The following is a 23,856-nucleotide window of genomic DNA, read 5'->3' on the forward strand; positions in this document are numbered from 1 at the left end:
GGCTCTCTCTCCATTTAATAAGGGAGAAAGAGGTGTCTCCGTTTCAAAAAAAACAAACAACTCTCTGGTTTATGATGTTAAAAGTCCATTGCGTCGCTTTTTCCGAGTTTTGTACCCAAAGATCTCAGGTCTCTGGGCACACAGCCAAAGATCTTCCAGGTCCCACGACACAATGGTCTGTCGGGAAACCGACCTTCAATCCACCCGTCTCCAGAGCCCCAAGATCCTACACCTCCAAAGGCGAGCCAAACTCTTAGGCCATGTCCTTGTCATGTCAGATAATGGCCAGACATGACACCCCGAGAGTGGGTCCCATTCCCACAAAGAACCGAAGTCAGCGTGCAACCAGCGTGATTCCAAGATGGCGGTGCAACGCAGCTTGCAGCAGCCACTCCAGAGCTGATTATCTGTTATTTGTGAAGCGGGGTGCCGTGCACAATCATAATCGATTGAAAACGGACGTAGGAGCATGGAGGAACATCGGGAAATCTCCAGGAAGACCTTCTTCATTGCTGCTGCTGCTGTGAGGTCCGGGACTCTGCTGGGAAGAACAGGCCCCCAGTCCTCGGGGTCGCGTTGCCGATGGCCGTTCGCGGGGCCGTCTTAATACACTTGGCAGAGGATGGTGCTCGGAGAAGCTGTGCCGGAGGGGATGGTCGTTGGCTGGGAGGTTCGACGGACTCGGAGTTTGCTGCGGTCAGGTTGCTTTTGGTGTGTGCTGCGTCTGTGAGGCTGGGTCCGACAGAGCTTTAGTTGTGTACTGTGTCTGCAAGGCTGAGTCGGGCAGCGCTGTGGAAGTCCATAGCAGGGATATTCCCTTCTGCCGCCGGCGTGGGATGGCGAGTCTGTTGGGATCCTGGGGACTTGTGGAAACTGTGTGGTGATTTCTTTTGAACTTATAGTCCTTTAACATCTTTGGACTATTTTTTACTGTGCCCATAGTCTGTTTTTTTATCAATTATGCTATTGTTTGCACTGTTGTAACTATGTGGTTTTGTGCAGGTCTGTAGCTTTAGTTTTTGCTCTTGTTTGTCTGGTGGATTTGGAGCTCCTTTCCAGGGAATGCGCTAAGACGGTAGTGCGATATTAATACGCAGCAGCCTCTCTGGACTCTGGACTGGGGATTGGCAAACGTTATGTGGATTTTCTAGTGTAGTCTGTTTTGTCATATGCTTTTGTGATATTATTCTGGAGGAACGTTGTCTCATTTTTTAACTGCATTGCATTTGTGGTTTCTAAATGACAATAAACTGAATCTGAATCTGAATCTGAACTCCAGGTCAGAGTCTTCAAAAGAACCCTGAAAGGGAAAAATAAAGATGGCAATAGAGCTTTTTCTGAAGATGCAAGCAAAGGAGTCGCCGATTAGCGCCATCTTGACTAAGCTCTGCCCTCCGAACTATGCAGAATACCGAAACATTGACTATTTATTCTTTTCTGGAGATGCTGCCTGGTCTGCTGAGTTCCTCCAGAGTTTTGTGTGTGCTATTATCAATGTTTTCTTTGAGAATGCTTCAGTATTGTTTGAGTATCCATGATATCAGTCAATGTTGGAGAATTGCGTTCAAAGCAGAAGGTTCTGAAATCATTCTGCAGATGAAACAGCACCCTGAGGGAGAGAACTAAAACCATTTGATGAGTAATGAAAAAAGCATGAAAATATGTAGATGAGTGAAGAACAGTGAATAACAGAGGGGATATTTGTTTATAGGTGCAGAACAAGTTATTAAATCAAAAACTATATGATAAAGGGTTGTTAGAGACAGAAGGTTGAAAAGGAAACCTCAAACTGAAAGACATGGCCACAACTGTTGACGAAGATGAAAGGGCTGGTTACTTGAATTTGTTAAATTTCATATTGGTTCCTGAGTGCTGCATTATGCTGTGGAAAAGGATGAAGTGCTGTTCCTAAAACTTCTATAAGGAATTAGAGTCCAAAGTCGAAGAGGGAGGGAGAGTTGAAGTAACGGATGACTGAAATTTAGAATTACTCATGTGCATTCACCAGCTTTGCTCAGATTAACTGAACGAATCCAGTGAGTTCGGTACTTGTTCCTGTGCCTGTTCTGAATAGTTCACCCAAAGGTCTGTGAAGCCTGCTGGAATATTGCCAAAATTATTACCATTTTCTCCTTGCTGAAAGTCAACACAGATGTACCTCGAGGATATGTGCTTAATTCGCTCCTCTACTCCCTAAACACATGACTGTGTGACTGGGCACAGCTCAAATGCCACTTATAAATCCGTCGATGGCATCACTGGTGTTGGCAGAATCTCAGATGGCAGTGTACAGGAGTGAAGTAGATTGCCTGGTTGAGCGGTGTTGCAATAACCACGCTGCACTCACTCAACATCACCAAGACTAAGGAATTGATTGTAGACTTGGGGAAAGGGAAGCCAGGAGGACGCATGCCAGTTTTCATTGAGGAGTCAGCAATGGAAAGGGTGAGCAGCTTCAAGTTCCTGAACGTCAACATCACAGGATCTATCTTGGGCCCAACACATTGATGCAGTCATGAAGAAGGCTCTACTACATTAGGAGTTTGGGGAGATCTAGTATGCCACCAAGGATTTTTGCAATTTTTTACAGGTGCACGGTGGAAAGCATTCTAACTGGCTGCATCACAGCCTAACAAGAAGACTTCAGTATGACGGACCGCGAGGCTTCAGATGAATGTAGACGCAGCCAGCTCCATTATGAGCAAAACCCTTCCTGCTGTCAAGGATATCATCCAAAAACAGTGCCTCAGTAAGGCAGCATCTGTCCTTAAAAGACCCTCACCATCCAGAATATTCCCTATTTATGACACCATTGGGAAGGAGTATAGGAGCCAGAAGACCCACACTCAATGTTTTTTTAAAAAGCTTCTTCCCCCACTGCCATCAGATTTCTGAATATTGGTCTCATTATTTATCTTTTGTGCTTTTTATTTATTTTTAATGGTAATTTTTATACCTTGCACCGGCACAAAACAACAAATTTCACAATGTATGTTACTGATAATAACTTTGATTCTGATTTTTCCATGCAAGTCTTTACGATGTTTCAGTTTCCCTCGGGAATGTGGAAATAATGAACTTGCTGGTAGCTATATTGGCTCTGAGCAAGAGAAATCCAGTTCTGTCATCCTTCTGTTAAATCCCTTCCTTTCAGATTAAATTGTTAAAAATGTACTGCTCTTAATCTGCTCAGTATCAACTGTATTTCTTGGCTCAAGCTATTTATTGGCATAGGGCTACTTCATTGTAAGCCTATTAAACAGTCAGGGGGATAGATGAAGCAGTTGCAGTTAACTGTGGATTTGGCTGCTGATCAATCTGTAGCAATAGATAATCTAAGTATGGATGCACACTCTTAATTCTCTGACTTCTTTCACCATGTTTTTGAATTAAGCCATTCAACTTGGTGTAATAAAAAATGATTTTAGGTGGATTTAGACTGTCTTTCATTTCTTGATTGTAGATTCGAAGGACAATGAAACTCTGTCTCCTAATATTTTGGAAAGAATGTGGAAAATTTGATTACTTCTCTGTTGGCATTGAACCTGCATTTAGTGTTGCATGTTTTCCTAAGGGGAAGATGTATTTTATTTGTACCTTCTCCAAATATCAGAGGTTCATCTTGTGCAATAGATCAGTTACAAAACAAAGCCTCTACAGGTTTTCTTAGCTTCAGTTTGTTCAATGAGCTTTTTAACTTACTCCATACACTTCTGAATTAAACACTGATAACCAAGTGATCACCAGGTAAATATAAATGGTGCACCTGTACTCCCAGCTCACTCTGTTCTGCAACATTCATCATTGCCCTGGAATCTACTACGGAGGTCCTGCCCTAGTTTGACTCTCCCAGTTGGTTTCCACTTGGGGAAAAAGTGATACAAGATAACGAAACTGTCTTGGATACATCACACAACTTCCACCCCATCCAGGTCCTTTGTCCTTTGGATGGATTGGTTGATGGTGGGAAAATTCAGAATCCCACCAGCACTACACTACTATTGTCACAACTATATTCAATTTCTCTACACATCTGCTTTTCAGATTCCCACTGGGGTGTACAATGCAGCCTTACCAAAGTGATCATCCCCTTCTTACTTCTAATTTATACCAAAGTAGCTTGTTAGATGATACTTCAAGAAGATCTTCCTTATGCACTATTGCTATGTCTTATCAAAAAAGCAACACTTCCTTCACCAAAAGCATCGTCACCAAATGTCCCAGAACATTGAGCTGCCAGTGCTGCCCGTCTCTCAGGCAAGTTTCTGTTATAGCCACATAACCCAACACCTAGAGGCAATCCATGCCCTCATTACATCTGTCTTACCTGTAAACTATGTGCATTGAAATAGATGCATTTTAAAGCAATGGCCCTATTTGCCCCTTTACTGTAAACGTGGCTATCGTGATTGCTAGGCTTACACTTATGTAATCCTGAACTTTTCACTAACAACTCTTTGGATTCCCATGCCACACCAATCTTGTTTAGCCCTCGATTGATGGTAAAAGCAAATGTTCCTGCTGGGATATTGGTCCCTTTCTGTGCAACCCATCTTAGTTTTGAAGAGTTATTTTATATGGTATTTTTTGATGTAATAAGCATGATAGCATTTTGTATTCTAAAAGTTTGCAATTGTTTTAGCTGTTGCTAATATTTTCATTTATTTAGTTAATATTTATAAAATAATTATACATGCCATACATATTTTAATTCTGGTTCCCATATGGAACACTTTTGAATATGTATACAAGTTAACTCAGATTTATTTTTAATACGTGCAGTCAAGATGATTGCATTGTATTCTGCATAACAGGAGAAGTGTATTCATCGGCCAAAATAAACATCCTTAGACCATTATGGTCCAAGTGTTTTAATACATGTGAAAATGTTTGGTGTTACAGTACAACTTCCTCAGTGGAAATGTTCGTTAACAATGGGATCCAATGCAGGGAGGAAATCACAGCTATTTTCAACATTTAAATGACAATGTTTCTTTTTCAAAGTTTCCTGTCTTTTAAAGCAAAGCTGCAGTATTTTTGGTTAACTTTATTCTGTTATACTTGTACCATTACTATCATGCAAGGTATATTTTGACTTAATTACCGGTATAATTACATTTAACTTTTTATTGGGTACCTTGTTTTATTGGTGCATTATTTGTCCTTGCTAAATTTAATTAACCTTAGAATAAGTAACCATATCAATATATATTCATATTAAAAACATGTTCTAAAGAAATTTGCACTATTTTTCACAGTTTATAGGGGATATGCATGTCCTACCCTTTACTATACTGTCAACAGTCTGTTCAAAAAGAAGCTTTCCTGATGTTTTCCCTTCTCTACTATTCATGATAGTTGCAATCCCTTTATTGTCAGCCCGAAAACAAGAATATTGGAATACAGTGTGAGCTACGACACAGAGTTATGATACTTACTTTTGTACTGAATCATCTCGGAGTCTGTGAAGCTTATAAAACAATCCAGACAAACTGGGGTATATATTTGAAGATGTTTCAGAATGCTAAATACATGGACCTTAACTAGTTTTGTTAGTTTCAGGATGAATCAGGTGACTAATCGTCTGTGTTGATAATTCATATATTAACCAACAAAAACATTAGTACCAAAGTGTTAATTTATCTAAGTATGTTTATCTGTGGAGCAAATGCTGTTTCTATGTAAATAGTACAATGGCGACTCTTAGGCTTAAAGATGACAGCGTAATCAATATTTAACTAAAGTTGGAGCAGTTGGCCATTAACTTTCTAGAGCAATAAATACACTGTTTTTAAAGCAGTAACAATAATACATTGTTATTGCTCTATAAAATAAGACGGCGTATATGCAATAAACATGTTTATTGCTAGGAATTTAAAATAAAACATGAAATGTTTGCATCTTGTTCATCAGAAAGCAGAGAAATAATTGTTCAGAGTGACGATCTTCACATCTCTTGATAAGTACATTGAAGAGAAGATAAAAATGGAATTCTCATGGAGTAGCCTTTAATCAAGTAATTGACATGAAGCAGTGGAAAAATTAAGGCCCAAAGTTGCTTAAAAATGAACTCTGTGAACACTAACAAAATAGAAGTGATGCCATATTGGTGTGGTTGACTATGTAGGGAAATTAAAATATAAAAAGGATATAACCGATGTTTAGTTACAAAGAGCATGAAGAGCTTTTTAACCTTGAGAGTGTCTACTATCTTTCTGAGCATTGCAACAAATCCTAAAAACTTCCAGAAATGACAAAAACCTCAGTGAACACCAGGCTATGAGCTGACTCGCTTAAAGTACTGGCAAAGGAACATTAATATGATCACAGGCTCCACTGGCAGTTGGGAGCGTTGTTTAAGAAGTCAGTAGCATAGCTCCAATCCAGTCCTGAAAATTGTAAGCATGAGCAGTTACATTTAAATAGAAGTCAAGGCTTCAATAAGATTTTGAAAAGTAAAAGGGAGTATAGAAGATTAAAAAGATCCAAAAGAAACATTAAGACAGCGATAGAAGATTATAAATACAAGAAATTCTGCAGGTGCTGGAAATCCAAAATCCAAAGCGACACACACAAAATGCTAGAGGAATTCCCCCGACCCTCCCTCTTCAGTCCTGACGAAGGGTCTCGGCCCGAAACGTTAACTGTTCATTTCCACGGATGCTACCTGACCTACTGAGTTCCTCCAGCGTGTTGTGCGAGTTGCTAGAGGAATTCATTAGGTCGGGCAGCATCTATGGAAATGAACAAACAGTCCATGTTTTGGGCTGAGACCCTTTTTCAGGACTGAAAAGGAAAGGTGAAGATACCAGAATAAAAAGGTGGGGGGAGGGGAAAGAGGATAGCTAAAAGGTGATAGGAGAAACCAAATGGGTGGGAAAGATGGCTGGAAAGGAAGGAATCTGATAGGAGGGAGATTGGACCATGGGAGAAAGGGAAAGAGGAGGGGCACCAGGGGTAGGTGATACGCAGGTGAGAAGAGGTAAGAGGATAGAGTGGGGAATAGAAGAGGGGAGGAGAGGGATTTTTTAACCTGAAGGAGAAATTGATATAAATGCCATCAGGTTGGAGGCTACCCAGACAGAATATAAGGGTGACTGAGGGTGGCCTGATTGTGGCACAAGAGGAGGCCATGGGCCAACATGTCAGAATGGGAATTAAAATATTTGGCTACAGGGAAGTTCTGCTTTTGGAGGATGGAGCAGAAGAGTTCAATGAAGCAGTCCTCCAGTTTACAATGGGTCTCACTATGCAGAGGAGGCCAAGTCAGGAGCACCAGGTACAGTAGAAGACCCCAGAAGAATCACAAATGAAGTGTTGCCTCACCTGGAAGAACCTTTTGGGGCCTTAAACCGAGTTGAGGAAGGAGGTGAATGGGCAGATGTAACACTATGACTGCTTGCAGGGATAAATGCCAGAGGGTATGAGTGAACAAGGGAATCACTGAGAGAGCAATTACTTGGGAAAGTGGAGTGTTGAGGGGAGGTAAAGATGTATTTGGTGGTAGGATCCCTTTGGAGATGGTGGAAGTTGCAGAAAATGATATGTTGGATGTGGAGGCTCATGGGGTGGTATGTAAGGACAGAGGAACTCTACCACTGTTAAGGCAAGTGGGAGGATGGGGTGAGTGCAGTGTTTGGAAAATGGAGGAAATATGGGTGAGGATAGCATAAATGGTGGAGGAAGGGAGATCCCTTTCAATGAAGACGAAGGACATCTCTGATTGCCTGGAAAGGAAAGCCTTATCTTGGGAGCAGATGGGGCAGTCAAAGAAACTGAGAAGATAGTAGCATTTTTACAGAAGATGGTGTGAAGGGGTATCGTCAGGATAGCTGTTGGAAGATTATTTATGTTGGACATGAAGGTTAGGAGTGAGGACCAGAAGAAAACGGATTCCAGGCAGAAGAATATAAATCAAAAATAAAGAATCTGAAAAGGGAGCATAATGAAAACAAACCTGACTGAAAACAGAAGAAAAGAAGTGATTTAATAATGGAAACCAGATGCAGAGTTTTGACGCTAGACATCGAGACTTCATTCCCCACTCTGCAGATGCTGCTCAACCCACTGAGTTTCGAAGAAGATTATATGTCATTCCAGATTCCAGTGCCTGCAATCCTTTGGGTCTCCAGAATACAAGATGGTCATAACACAATGTGAAGAATTGCCAGAAAGGTACTTCTGTAAATACAGAGAAAATGTGAATAGTGCAAAATATGGGAATAGAAAATGTGAAAGGCAAGAATTGTGAAATATTGAGAAAAGTAGAAAGGATCTAGCAGAAAGTTAAGACTCACCTGCACATCTGTTCCAGTAACAACTTTGTTATTAAAGTTAACCTGACAGCTCTGAGATAACCTGATTTCTTCCTCTTTACAGGTTGTGATCTGAAATTTTAAAAAATTTTCCAACGGAAAGATCCAATTCCTGAATCTTAAGAATATTAAGATTTGTATTATCCTCTTATTTCTTTACATTTTTTAATACCTGGGATAGAAGCCATCAGGTCCTTAAGATTTACCAACCTAAGTCTCATTATGTTTTCTTTATCCTTATTCACATATTAAATTCAGTGAAAGAAAAGGATAAAATACATATCATATAGTCATAGAGTCCTATAATATAGAGTCAGGCTCTTCCGCCCAATTTACCAATGCCAACCAAGTTGCCTACCTGAGTCCTATTTGCCTGCAGGTGACCCATTTCCCTCCAAATATTTCCTATTCGTGTGCCTATTTAAATGTATTTTAAACATTGAATTGTGCCTGACTCACTTCCTCTGGCAACTAATTCTGTATACCCCCTACCCTCTGTGTAGAAAAAATTGCCACTCATACATCTTTCCCTTCTCAGCATAAGTGGATGCCCTTCTCTGCTCTAGCAAGGAAACTGCGACTGTTGTACTTCTGTTAGATAGTTTGATTTGGATACAATGTACCTATAGGAGCAGGAGTGGGCGACTCTTGAGTTGGTCCCACCATTCTGTCAGATCAGGTTGATCTGATTGTACCACCAACTTTGCATTGCCAGCAGTAGTCTTTTATACCCTTGCTTTTTCAAGAATCTATTAAAGTGCCCTCTGAGAAAGAGGATAACAAAGATTCACAATCCTATGAGAAAGAAAAAAATCACTTCATATCTGAACAAGAGTGAGCTCTCATGTTTAAATGATAGTCTTTCATTTTAGAACGTATCACAAGGGAAAGCATCTTCTGCACAGCCACCCTAACACAACTCCTTAGGATTGTCAATGTATCACTCAATTCCCTTCTTGTTGTTCAAAACTCTTGTCTAAACTGTTCAACTTTTTCCTATAAGACAACTGGTCCATTGCAGAAGATCTAGTAGGATTTGTCTGAACTGCTTTCAAGGCATTGGCCAACTTCTTTAAATAAATATGAAACTGAAACATTACCTCCACATCTGTTCTTTCTTTGGTTGATGTCTGGTGTGAGTCTGGTAGAAGTCCGATAGAAATGTCTGAGATCAGCTTATCTCTGCTGAAAATATGGGAGATGAAGAGACTTTTCAAGATCCATGTAAAAATTACTCTGCAACTTCTATCAACATGGATAAAAATAGTAGGACAATCAGGAATTATTTATCATTTCAGTTTGCAGTCATGAATGTCATTAGAGATAATCCTTGATGTCTGTACTTTTCTGGCTATGATCAATGTGGCCATTTATTTTTTTTAGCATTTTCAAGATTTCGGCTATAGACTGCTTTTGGTCTATTCTTAACTATGCTTCATCACATCACCCACTCTTTATGCCGTGACACTTGAGGTATTCATTTGATTGCCCTGTTGATATCGTTGGAAGGAGATGTAAGTTAAAGTTCTTTACAAAGGCACATTTCATACTTTTGTATATTTTTACAAAATCATTAAAGAGTTTCTCTCTTATTCTGTGGTTAAAAACCAGAACCATCAGAAATAGGTCATGCAGTAAGCTTACAAAGACTGTAATTGACTTATGCTTTGTAAAGATTCATTTGGGGATGAACATTCTCCTGATTCAGAACCACTAATTAACCAAAATCCTGAAAATACAGAATAATGATCAATTTTGTGAAAAGTACTGAAAAGCAGGAGCATAAATAATTGAGGTATTCCAGTTGATCTGTTAAACTGAAGTTGCACTTTTAAACATTAGTAGCAGAATGACTTGAATAGATTGTTAAGGAATAAAGGAACCAGTAAGCCATGACAAATGACTTCAAGTCCTATTGTTTTGATATACAAGTGTGCGAATGAAAGATGTATTATTCTGTTGGATCTTGGCTTCCGGCTTATTTGGCAAGAGAATAGTTTGTCCACAAAACAAAAATTATGTGTTTTCTTTTGAAATATAGACCAAGGAGCAATTTTATCAATCTTGTTTGAACATTTAAATGGTGCCATCCTAATTGATGTAACAGTGTCCTGAACAAATTGCACAGAATTCTATTCAACGTGACTATCATTAGAGTTATCTTAAAGTTAGAAATTCCAGAATGAGCATTACTAAAATGTTTTAAGCAGTTATTTATAAAATATGAAACATTACTAATAAGTTTTCAAAATTGTACAATATCTTCACATGTACAGGAATAGCATTTCTTCCTTGGCTTTCTTGTTGTCTGAATATAGTATCTTTTTGAGAATGTTTCATTTCAAGGAATATTCAGATGGACCAGGACAATCACAATATAATTCTTGGAAAGGGAATTAAAATAACCCATTATGTTATTTGTGTAACCCTCTCACCAGGGCTTGTAAGCAATATATATCTAGGTTGGGTATGATTTGGGGTTCAACCAACCAGGAAAGTTGGGATGTTCCAATTAAGGAACATTAATTGTAGTGAATGCTGTGTAAGTACTGCTACGTAAACACTTACCATTTGCGAGGAAATGACAGATCATACACCAGAATAAGATTACAAAGAAAGTATATTTACCAAATTTTCAACTTTAACAGATAGTTACAGAAAAAAAGAAAAAAGCGCATTGCAGATAAACCAGTCCAATGTGCACATCAACATTGGAGCTCATTTCTCAAGTAGTCGGGGGCATCACTTTACTCAAATGCACATTCTGCATAAAAGACACCAGCCACAATTCAAGCGTCCCTTGAAGACCATCTCAAACGATCTGGCTAACTCATGAGTATTGGCACTTCCTCCTTAGAACCAGTCATCTGCACAATGTACTTTTTACAAGGGGATCTCTCCTTCAAATGGCATTCTGCAGCATCTTCCCTTGAGCCCTGCGCTGCAGCCCCTGCGAAAAGACCCCAAACCAGACTGCTGTCCTTCAGAAATCTGACCCTGCACAGCTCTCTGGAATTTTCCATCGCATCCTACTGGGCAGAAAGTTACAGCACATGATAAGACAACCCTGAATGCTGACACAAGATTCTTAAATTGGAAAACATGGCTCCTTGTCTTTAGCTGAAGCCAAAATCACTCTTACTAACAGGACACACTGCTAAAATAAAAATACCTCACAGCATAGCAGTAAAAAAAACGTAAATAGGGCAATACATTTTTATAAATATTTATTGAAGCATAGCTGATTTCAATATTGAGTAGTTACTTATTAAAATTTAATGAGTGCCGATGTGGACAGGATTTTTTGCATCATGTTCAGCCAATTCATTTTTTATCCAAGAAGGATAGAATATTGTGACAGCCCTGAAGTCCAGTCAAACATTGATTATCTTGAGGCACATGTGCAGAGAGGTAAACTGAATGTGCCTGCTTTTCAGTTGTTTTTGTGGCGAGTGATTTAAGACATTGGCTGAGATCATTCATCCTCCATCTCACCTCACTTTGACAGTGAGCAGTTGAACAATAACACTTGCCTTTGTTTCCCTTGAATATGGTTGCCATGTGGAACTGATTACTGCTTCCTGGACCTGCACCCTGTTGATCACACACTTCCAATAACTTGTGCCATTGGGAGGAGTTTCCCAGATATTATATCAGCAAGCAGCAATCCAGGCTTCACTGAGATTTCTCAGTGTAACTGGACTGCTGAAATACAGGAAGTTTCTGGCTGAGTGAGACACTGGGAAGGAACAGGGTCGCTGGCACAATTAGTCCAGTCAATGGATAAGTTGTGTTTTCTTTATGTTTCCTTTTATATTTATTCCCTGCTTAGAACTAGATAGTAAAGATTGTGCAATTACCAGCAAAGAGCCTTGCCCATCAGCTGTGTACATCCGACTATTGCAAGTGCATTGCTCGTGAATTTCCCTTTATGAAATTAAACATTTGTAGACATTGGGCAAGACTTCCTGCTGGAGTCACGCATTCAGAAAAAAAAGTTCAACAAATGCTCAAACTAAAAAAAAGTACTAATATTAAAATTTGTAGTTCCTGGTGAATCTACACGAATGTATATAAATAAAAAGCATGCACACAAAGGTGAGGTTAACTGGCATATTCACTTTGCAAGGAGAGAAAATAAATCAGGGTGCATGGGTAACTTATTAGTCAATAAGTAGTGTTAGGGGAGTCATTGCTCTAAAAGAAATAGATTCATACACTGTACTTTCCCTTTAGATTAATGTAACATAAAGCTCTATGTGTAATAAACAATCAAAACTGTATAAGTAACAAATTATTCAATTTCCCTTAAATGAACCATATTCAAGTAAACATGCTTTCACAATAATAGTCCACAACTAACTTAATGATACCAAAGATTTTGGGTGGCACTGTTTACTTCAGGATTGTGTTTTTGGGCCTGTGGAGTGGCATCAGGTTTGGCAGGTGTCTCGTCAAAGACAACTTTCTCTGATGCAGGTGTCATGTTACTATTGGTGGCATGATCATCACTGAGAGGTAAGTCTGGTGGATGCAATGTGCCCATCTTGTTTGATGCAGTTGACTCAGGTGTGTTCTTCAACGGAGCATCCATATCTGGTCCACATGATGTCTCCATGTATGATCTCCAAGATCCACTGTGTACATCAGTGGTCCCATTCGTGTAGCTATCCTACCGGGTGACCACTTGTCTTCTTAGTAATCACACACTTGGACTTCCTGTCCATCCTCGAGGTTCCTTGCTGATTAACTTGGCAGCTGGCTGAATTGTTTATTCTGCACTTCCCTCCATAGATCTGGTTTCAGGAGATCTATATGAGATCTCAGACTCCTGCTCATGAACAGCATTGCAGATGTTTGATTTGTCATCGCATGATCAGAGTTCTGATACAGAAAAAGGAAGGTGCAGGGAGATGTCCTCCTTGTCCATTCTTGAAGGAGAGGTTTGGACAAACCTTTCGGCTAACCCATTCATTGCTGGGTGGTGAGGAGCTGACTTGAAGCGTTTGATGCCATTTTTCTGAACACTCTGATGTGTATTGTGGTCTGTTGTCACTCACAATTTGTTTTGGTAAGCCATTCCTGGAGATGATTGTCCTCAGAGCGGAAACAGCCTTTACTGATGTGGTTGATTTCATTGGTATGACCTCAGAGCATTCACAGCAATCAGGAACATGGAGTCCATAAGTGGCCAATAAAGTCATTGCACACTCTTTGCCACGGTGAAGATAGCTACTCCCACAGGTATAATGGTGCCCATGGTGGTACATTCTGAACTTTGTATCACCCTGAACAGCTTTTGGTCAAATCTTCCATCTCTCTATCTACTCCTGGGCACCATACTTAGCTCCAGATGAGACTCTTCATCTTGACTGTACCCAGGTATCCTTGATGCAGATTTTCAAAACCTCTGGTGTGCAGTTTAGAGTGAACCAAAATATGAGTTCCACACATCAGCATTCTTTGACATACAGACAGCTGGTCTCATCTCACTGAGAACATTGGATTGCCATGAGCTGGCCATCCTTGCATTGTGATGTCATAGACTTTGACAATGTCGGGTCATTCCTTCTTTCTCTTTGTATTTCCGAATTTATTACTAGCAACTGGTCCACCAATGCGGTGTGGACCACCTCAGCTGGAATGAAGACTTCTTCTTCGTTTGTCAACAGTGGAAGGAGTGACAAGCTGTCAGCTTTGCTGTCTTGTTTGGTACCTTTGAACTCTATGTCATAAGAATAGGCTCCTAGGAAAAGTGGACAACATTGCAACTGGGTAGCAGGTATCACTGTGAATCCCTTCCTGGGGTTGAAAATGGACACAAGGAGCTAGTGGTCTGTCACTGCAGCAAACATTTGTCTATAGAGGTAGTGTTGGAAATTTTTTATTCCCCATATTAGACTAAGGGGCTCTCGGTCAATCTGTGTGTAATTGCGTTCTGCATTCGTCAGTGACCTTGAAGCAAATGCAATCAGACACTCAGATCCAACCTTCATAATGTGTGACAAAATGGCACCAATGATGTAAGGGGATGTCTGATAGGCAGAGATGGGTCATAATGGGTGAACAGTCCATCTGATGCTATTAGTCTCCTTGAATGCTCTGTCACATCTTTCTGACTGTTCCCACTTTGCTTCTGTCTGCAATAGTGTTTTCAATGGATGCAGCACTGTTGCAGTGTTTGGTGGTAGTAGTTTACAAGGCTTAAGTTTCACCTGAGTTGTGAGGCATTTTCCAGTTTGGGGTTGCCTGCAGCACTGCTTTAGTCTTCTCTTGTGACTTACATAAGCTTTGCTTGTCAATGACATGTCCACAATATGAGAATTCATTCCGGAAGAACTCACAATTCTCTCTCTGCACGCAGACCACACTCACTTAGCCTGGTAAGCACTTTACCAAGGTTCTGGAGGTGCGCTTCATTGTTCTTGCCAGTCATAGTGATGTCATCAAGGTAACATTGTGTTCCTGGGATATCTTGGACACTTGGTCCATTGCTCTTTGCCAAATTGCTGGAGCTGCTGTGATGCAATCTGCTTCAATGATGCTATACTCTTCTAGACATGAGAGCTCACCTTTGTCAGAGTCTGTGGTGTCTGATTCAGTTTCGCATTTAGTCACTTAATGCATTTGTTTAGTTTTGTGTTTGAAACTTTTCACTCGGTGTGTTTTTTCTCTTTGGTTGTGCTTTTTGTCTGACTTGTATACTCTCTTTGAGTGACATTATCTGTAACACTTTGCAGATTTTTACTTTGAACCAATGGTCATTTGAATCATGGGAGGATTAGTGACATTGATAACATTTTTGGCTTTTTGCACCATTTAAGGACATTTTGTCTGTTTCACATTCTAAACTCTTTTTCTGTAGTTCTGTTGTATCTTTTACTGCAGTCTGTAATGATATTGAAATGGTCAATGCCCATTCTAAGGTTAGGTCTCTTTCTGGCTGTAGTCTCTTTTGAGTGCTTTGACTGTGCATGCCATATACAAGCCTATCCCTAATGCATTAGAAAGTCTATCTCTAATGTCACAGTATTAGAAATGGTTGCACAATTCTGCAATGTATTCAGAAATATTTTCATCCTTTGCTGGTTCCTTTTGTAAAATCTAAATCTCTCAACTACTGCTAGCATTTTAGGGCTCAAGTGATTTTGTAAAATTACAATTTTGTTGAATGTCTTACTTGCTGGCTTTTCAGGAGTTAGTGAGTTGTATAAGAGCCTGTACATTTTAGCATCCATTAAGCTAGGTGTGTGGACCCTCATCCATGTTGTTAGCATTACAACACAGTTCAACCCTCTTGATACATGATTCCTTATCCTCATTAACACTATCAAATTCATCAAATTGCCCAACTAAGGGCCATCATCCCATTATTTTCAGTTTAAATTTGCTAGTTGTGCATATCTCACTGTGTATAATGCACTATATCCCTTTGTTAGCATCTGTGACAGCTTTCTCTATACTGATTCACTCTCTGCCTTACTCCGAACTCTGTCATCTCGTAGCTGTAGATGCAGTTGGTGATAGCTGCTGACATTCAGGTTCATACTCATAGCCAATTTGTTGTGTCTGTAGAAGTACAAATCAATTAAATAAAAGCATGCACATGGGAGATGACGAACTGGTATATTCAATTTGCAGAGAGAGAGACATACATATCAAAGCTCATGGGTGAGTTATCAGTCAATAAGTCTTTGTGCTAAAAGAAGTAGATTGGTACACCACAGCTCTTTTCAAAGAAACACCTGCTCATGATATAAAACAGCTGGACCTTTTGAATTGTGTTACTAATATAGCTGAAACCAACAAATCTGACTGAAGTTATCAATGAATCTTACTGGGCTACCTACATAATCACGTTGTACTTACACATTCCGCTGAGAATTTCATTGCAATAAATATAAAGAGAAGAAAATTAAGAGTGTATACCAGTAAAATATTCCTTATCATTTATAATAGAAATTAGTAACATGCATTTTTAGCTCCAGTGAAGTTAAGAGGCCTTGATTATATTAAATTCACCAGTAGATAAGATGGACTGGTTGTAACAATAGGATAACATCTAAAATGTACAGTTGCCTTAATAAAGTCCTTTGGCCTGTTTCTCCTAATGGCGTTTCTCCTAATCACTTGTGGAGTGATCTGTTAAGTCCAGTTTTTCAGGCTGAAGTTATCAGCCTGTGTGAGTGATGGTGACATGGCCTTCCCTGCCACCCCGCACGCATATACCTACATGCTAAAGGCATGTACGCACATAGGCACATTGAAGACACACACCAAAGGCATTAGTGAGTTGCAGAATCACTTTGAGAGAGCATGCCAAACTTATTTGGCTATTTGAACAGTTTATCCAAGATTGTGGGGTGCATGTTGTAGCTCCAACACTTTGAGCCTGAATTCAACAAATTGCAAGTCAGACAGTTGTACATTTGAAACATAATATCCGCGTGGAGATTAAGTGCTGCAGTTTCAAAAGGGACTTGTGATTTGTGAGTCAGAGCTTTGGTCGTCTGAAAATGGACAAGGTGTTCCAAGAATTGCTGTAATGAGCCATCATGAGGAACATTAATTTTAACTGTTTGATTTATTATGCATTACGTCATTCAATTTGGAATGAATAAAATTTTTATGAGAAGGTCTCCAAGTTTTCAGGATGTCCATCTGCATGTATTGTGACCCTTGTGGGTGGTCTGTTTTGTTTTTAATTGGATAGCTGATTAACTTTCTTCGGGCACAGATTTTAAGGTGAACTGTTGAACCAAGTTTTTTATGATTTTCTAATCCATTTGACAGATGTTTGATTTAATTTTTTATGGATATAAAATAAAAATCCTCAATAAGGAGTTCAATAAAATAATAAAATAATTTATCAAGATAACTAACAATTTTTAATCAGGTGGTTTAGGAGAACTGAAGCATTTATTTATAGATTGACTAGGGTTTGTTTGTTAGTGAATAATAAAGGTGAACATTGTGTATTTATTATGTTGAGAACAGGAATGAAATGGAAGTATGGAATTTAAACTGGATGAAGCACATTTAAAGTTGTATTTTATATTTTATATGCAGATTTGTACTGAATCACTAAATTCTATGCAGAAGAAACGACGAGCTCCAGCCCCACCATTGATCCCAAATAAATTGGAAGGAGTAGAATTTGATCGAAGCAGTAACATTGGTGAGTGAAAGCAGTCCCTCCAATCAAACTTGATTTCTTTCTCTAGATCAATCTTTCTGCAGAATGGCAAATAAAAGCACATTGATGGTTCTAAAGAGCAAGAAAAATTGACGAACTTCATTTTGTTTCTGAAAGAGCCACACCAGTTAAATCAGGCTATAAAATTAAATTAATGACATGTGGTTCTAGGTAGCTTGTTAACTATTAGCTTGTATAATGCTCCAACTTCTGAATTTTTGGAATAGAATTTACAAATGTATGATTAACGTGGTGTGTAATCATTGATGTTGGCTTCTTTCAATTTTGGTGAGCTTCCGGGAGCATGAGCACTAGCAAGTCTTTATTAAGACTGGATTATAACAGCAGCTTGTGATAATCCTTTTAAAGTATCCACCAAAATAATTTGACTATTATTGGTGTGTTTGGTATTAGTGACTAGAACTATAAAATTGCTTTTAAATTCAAAGCCACATTTTGCTGCAATTTGCTTTTATTTTTAGTATTTGGGTATTATTGACAGAATTCGTGGCCCTACTTGTTTAGAGGTGCTGGTAGATAGGGAATTCTAGATTTTGACCCATTGACAAATCAACAATTAATTCTGATGTGCTAAGTTGGGCTGCACCAGGTTGACATCCATCTCTACCCATTGCCTGTTAATGGTGTTTCTGGGGTTGAATTCACAATACCCTTTAATTTACTCAATCCAAAAGAACCTATAGAGTACAATACTGATAAAGTCATTTCTGTTACTGCTGATTAATAACTCATATATGCAGCCCAAATCCTAGAACAGAGTTTGCACAATCCTCTATCATGTTATCTGTCCCCCAATTTTTCACTCAGTATGCAATGCAGCAGGCAATTTATTTCATTAAGAAGATATAATATAAGAAGTGTAGAATGAAGATTTGTTTAAAGGAATCTACTGATGTTTTGTTAATGTCTATATCATGTTCAGAACTTAAATGTTTTTGTAATGCTTAGATTTGTTTCTTCTTCTGATATCAAATGTTACATTGGATCACTTGAGGTTTTCAGGTATATCCCTCAAACATACTTATGACCCTGCTTGATGTCCTATCTTAGTATTGCTGGATCTCAAGTGCCACTAAAGCCTCCAAGACTGGCACATCTCCAGTCCCAGGCAAACAATGCAATTCACCCCAATTGATGATCCTCCTCCCCCCAACATACACACCTTCTGCAGACAATGAGAACATGAGCCAGCCTGGAATGTCATCAGCAACACACAAAATGCTGGAAAACTCAGCAGGCCAAGCAGCATCTAGGAAACAAGTACAGTTGATGGCCTGAAATGTCCACTGTACTCTTTTCCCAGATGTAGCCTGGCCTGCTGAGTTCCTCCAGCAGTTTGTGTGTGTTGCTTGGATTTCCAGCATCTGCAGATTTTCTCTTGTTTGTGACTGTAAAGAATATGATTTCACTAATGTGATGCCCAAGCATGGTGAAGTGATAACTGAATGTAGGTCCTTTGAAAACTGCATTCCTCTGCATTCCCCTTTTAAAGATTCCAATCTTTAAAATTATATGTTAGAACCAATTGTCTCTCTTGTCTTTATTACATATTTTAAATTTTGTTCTACAAATTTCAAACTCGAAATTTATTTTTCCCAAGTTTTTTTGTCTCATGACATATTGTTAGCAAATTGATCTGGTACATTTTTTATCTTTCTCCTTACATAAATATGAAACCAGGGAATATGTCATGACATAATGTAAGTTTTAGTTATATTTATTGAACTGAAGATGTGTGAGAAGGAAATTGCCTTCATCATACTTTGAATATGAACCTTCTATAAAGCTTGTATGTGTCTAACAGAAACAGGTAAGGTGAAAATTTCCTTTCTAATTGGATCTTCCGTTTTGAGCTGTCTCAGTTCTAGCTACTAGTGTACAATAATTGCTAGCATGAACCAAATAAAATACAATATTGAAATAGCAACAAGAAGTATTTAAGCCTAACCTGACAGTGTGTAATGTGCTAGAGTTGTAGTACAGCACTGATGTCGGAAGACTACTTAAGAAAGTTGAGAGATGTTGAGAAGTAAAGTGTAATTTAATTTGGATTTTGAGATTATTTTGATCCTGGGTCCTCTCTAGTTTAGACAATGGAATATTTACAGAACATGTTGATTCAGAAAAAGGATTTGTTATTTTGCCTTTTTTTTTGGAACCTACAAATTACAGATTGGTGTCTGGGGTACCTATTAACAATTGGAACATATATTTGTGGATTGAATACATATGCAGTTGTTTGGAAGTTCCACATACACACAATATTAAACTTACATGGCTGCACAAGTAATACTTGCAAAGAGGATACCTTAATGAAATACATAAATAATCATCAGATACATAAAGGCTTATTGCTGGTTGATTTATCCTAACCCTTGAAATGATTCTGCAAAGTTATTTCAAATAATAAAGGTTAAAGACAATGGAGAAGAGTTTACAGAACTGAAATGCATGTGCTTGCAGATTTGTCTATACTTGCTAGCATCAATAACCTGCAAACCACACCCCAAATATAAACATGAGAAATTCTACAAATGCTGGAAATCCAAAGCAACACATAAACAAATGCTGGAGGAATTCAGCAGGTCAGGCATCAAAAATGGAAATGAATGAACAGTTGACGTTTTGGGCTGAGACCTTTCCTCAGGACTGGAAAGGAAGGGGAAATGTGCCAGAATAAAAAGGTGTTGGGGGGGTGGGCAGAGGAAGGAGGATAGCTAGAAGGTGATAGGTGAAGCTAGGTGGGTAGGAAAGGCAAAGGGCCTAAGTGGAAGGAGTCTGATAGAAGAGTAGAGTGGGCCACATGAGAAAGGGAAGGAGGGAGGGACCCGGGAGAGGTGATAGCCAAGTGAGATGAGGTATAGAGTGGGAATAGTAGATGAGGATGGGGGAGGGAATTTCTTTTCACTGGAAAGAGAAATTAATATTCATGCCATCAGATTGATGGCTACACAGATGGAACTAGAGGGTATTGCTCCTCCACCCTGAGGGTGGCCTCATCGTGGCATAAGAGGAGGCCACGGATCAAAATGTTGGAACAGAAATAGGAATCGGAATTAAAACGTTTAGCCACCAGGAAGTTACACTTTGGTGGGTGGAGCAGAGGTGCTTGATAAAGCAGTCCCCCAATTGACGATGGGTCTCACCAATGTATAGGAGCTGCATTGAGAGCACCGGATACAATAAGAGACCCCAGCAAATTCTCAGGTGAAGTGTTGTCTCACCTGGAAGGACTATTTGGAGCCCTGAATGAGGTGAGGGAGGAGGTGAATGGGCAGGTGAATTGACTCAATCTGGCCAGAAGGAGCAACCTCAGCATTGCAGGACTGAAGCATGTTCAGGGAGCTGACGACCTATGAGCATCCTGTTAACATTGATAAATACGCGAGATCTGTGACTGGCTACACAGAGACATCACTGTTATAAGACACATCTCTGTGAGGACAAACCAGAAGCCATGGCTGACAGCACATCTCTATACACTCATGAAACATCAGGATGCTGCCTTCAAATAAAATTGCTCTCAGGGCAGTGAAGACTGTGTTTGCCTGTGCCATCGTGAAAGCAAGATGGGATTACTCAAAGATGTTCAGCCATTTCTCTGACACCAGACATATGAGGCATTCAGACCATAACTGACTATAAAGTCCACCTGTGCATCAACAATAGTGACACTTCTCTTCCTGATAGGCTGAATGCTTTTTACACGAAGTTTAATGTATTGAATGATGTACTGGCGAGGAAGGTTCCCCCGCCCTTCACCCCTGCCCCCCCCCCCACCCAAGTCTGAGTGCAGCTGACTGATGAAAACCTTAGCCAGGGTCAACCTGCATAAAGCTGTAGGGCCTGATGACATACCAAGTCAGGTGCAGGGGTGCTGTGTGGCCCAGCTAACTGAGGTTCTAACAGACATTTTCAGCATCTCTCTGGGACAGTCCACTGTTCTTACAGGCTTCAATGCAGGCACCATCAGCCTGGTGCCCAACAAGGTGACAGTAACCTGCGTTAATGACTACTGACCAGTTGCACTGATCTCACCAATAATGAAGTACTTTGAGCTGCTGGTTATGCATACCATTAAATCCCATCTTCCTGCTACATTGGACCCTTCCTGTAGCCTCTGATCTCCATTCCATCCTGTCTCAACCGGAAAATTGTGCCAGGATTCTGTTTATCGACCTCAGCTCGGCATTTAATAGAATCATCCATCAGAAGCTGATGGATAAACTGTCCTGGTTGGGTCTCAGTACTTCTCTCTGTATTTGTATTTTGGACTTCTTGACAGAACGACCATGTTCAATTCATGTTGGCAGCAACATCTCTAGCTCCATCATGCTGAGCCCCGATGCCCCCCAGGGCTGCGTGCTCAACCCACTGCTGTTTGTGCTGCTGACGTATGACTGTACTGCTAGATCCAGTTCCAACTAAATCATCAAGTTTGTGAACAAAAGTGGGTGGCCTCATAAACAATGATGACGAGATGTGTACAGAGAAGAGATAGGGTGGCTGGTGGAATGGTACGAGCTTAATAACTTGAGTCTCAAAGTGGACAAGACTAACGAGATGATTGTGGACTTTAAAAAGATGCACCATGACTTCTCCTCACAGCACATACACAGCTTCTCTGTGGAGAGAGTTAGGAGCACCAAATTTCTGGGGGTGCACATAACAGACTATCTCACTTGGTCCCTCAATACCACCTATTTGGTCAGCATCTCCAATTCCTGAGGAGATTGAGGCAAGGAGGCTCCCCCTCCATTCTAACCAATTTGTATAGGAGTACCATTGAGTGTCCTAGAAATTGACCACAAGACACTACAAAGGATTTTGAGGACTGCTTCAAGGATTATCGGGGTCTCCATGACACCTACCAGGAGTGCTACATACTCAGGGCCTTTAGCATTGTCAATGATCTCTCCCATCTGCCCAATAATCTCCTTAACACCCTTACTGTCAGATAGGAGGTACTGTAGCATTTGAGCGAGGGCTGTTAGGATGGGAAACAGCTTCTTCCCCCAGGGCATGAGACTACTGGACTCTCTGCCACCACCCAGATCCATGTATAAAGCGCTGCAAGCATTATACTCTTGTACTGTTTACTTTTTAACTTGAGATGTAAATACATCTTATCACCTGCTTATATTACTTTATGTGTGAATACATACTGTGTTGTGCACCCTGTTCTGGAGGAATATTGTTTCATTTGCCAAACTGACAAGAACTTGAACTCATACTGTGATAATGAGCAGGACTGGCCTAGGCCAACTGACCAAGATTCTTGCTTGCACCCACTACCTTTTTCCCAATTTCACCCCCCATCCCCCACTCCAGCCCCATCACCCTCAATCCTTGATGCCAGCTCAGGTGGATATTTGTTGTGTTGCATCCAAGGTCAAAGTAAGTTTATTATCACACGCTCTGTTGAGATTCATTTTCTTGTAGGCATTTGCAGGAAAATTAAAAAATACAATAGAATTTATGTAAAAATCTACACATAAACAAAGACTGATAAACAACCTATATGCAAATTTGTTCAAGTAAAGAAAAAATAAATAAGTAAGCAAATAATATTGAGAACGTGAGCTGTAGATTCATTGAAAATGAGCATATAGGTTGTGGAATCAGTTCAGAGCTGACGTGAATGAAGTTCTCCTTACTAGTTCAGGAGCCTGATGGTTGTAGGGTAACATCTGTTCCTGAACCTGGTGGTGTAGGACCTAAAGCTCCTATACCTCCTGCCCGATGGTAGTAGTGAGATGAGAGTATGGTCTGGATGGTAGGAGTCCTAATGATTTATAATGCTTTCTTGTAGCAGCACTTCTCGTAAATGTGTTCAATGGTGACGGACTGGACTGTATCTACTGCTTTTTATGGACTTTTCTGTTCCTGGGTATTGGTGCAACCAGTCAGGATATCTGCCACTGTGCATCTAATGAAGTTTATCATCCTGAGATCCCTCCAATGCAATTCTCAGTTATCCTGTGAGCTCTCAAACATTTCAAACTTATCAATGTTTCATAATCGGACACATTTAAAAGCCATTCCAAAAATCTTTATAATGTTTTAAAAGCTAGAATTTAATAATGATGAATGAAAAGTACTTCAAAATTCAAAAATAAGTAATACATCAAACTGAAGCAACACACTGCATTTGACTTCCTTTCCATGAACAATGAGCTGATTCACATAAATTGGGTTCAATTCACATGCCAGCTATATTTGGCAAGAAGCCAAGCACTCTACTGTGCTACTGGTCTCAATTTTGGGTGCAGCAGCAGAACAGGCCGTGAGGTGTAGCTCCAATAATTTTCTGACATCTCTTTA

At 39.8% G+C, this 23,856-nt stretch overlaps 1 protein-coding gene across 10 annotated transcripts in view; it reads left to right on the forward strand.

The window, feature by feature from the left end:
• The window catches only part of cobl (cordon-bleu WH2 repeat protein), a 322,888-nt gene that overhangs the window by 224,216 nt on the left and 74,816 nt on the right, over nucleotides 1-23,856 (forward strand). For all 10 annotated transcript variants that reach the window (XM_059972440.1, XM_059972433.1, XM_059972437.1 and 7 more), the window contains one exon: nucleotides 17,385-17,493. In XM_059972440.1, the coding sequence (XP_059828423.1) occupies nucleotides 17,385-17,493 (109 nt within the window). The remainder of the gene's footprint in view (nucleotides 1-17,384; nucleotides 17,494-23,856) is intronic.

This window comes from Hypanus sabinus, chromosome 6 (assembly GCF_030144855.1).
Source record: "Hypanus sabinus isolate sHypSab1 chromosome 6, sHypSab1.hap1, whole genome shotgun sequence".
NCBI classification, from domain to species: Eukaryota; Metazoa; Chordata; class Chondrichthyes; order Myliobatiformes; family Dasyatidae; genus Hypanus; species Hypanus sabinus.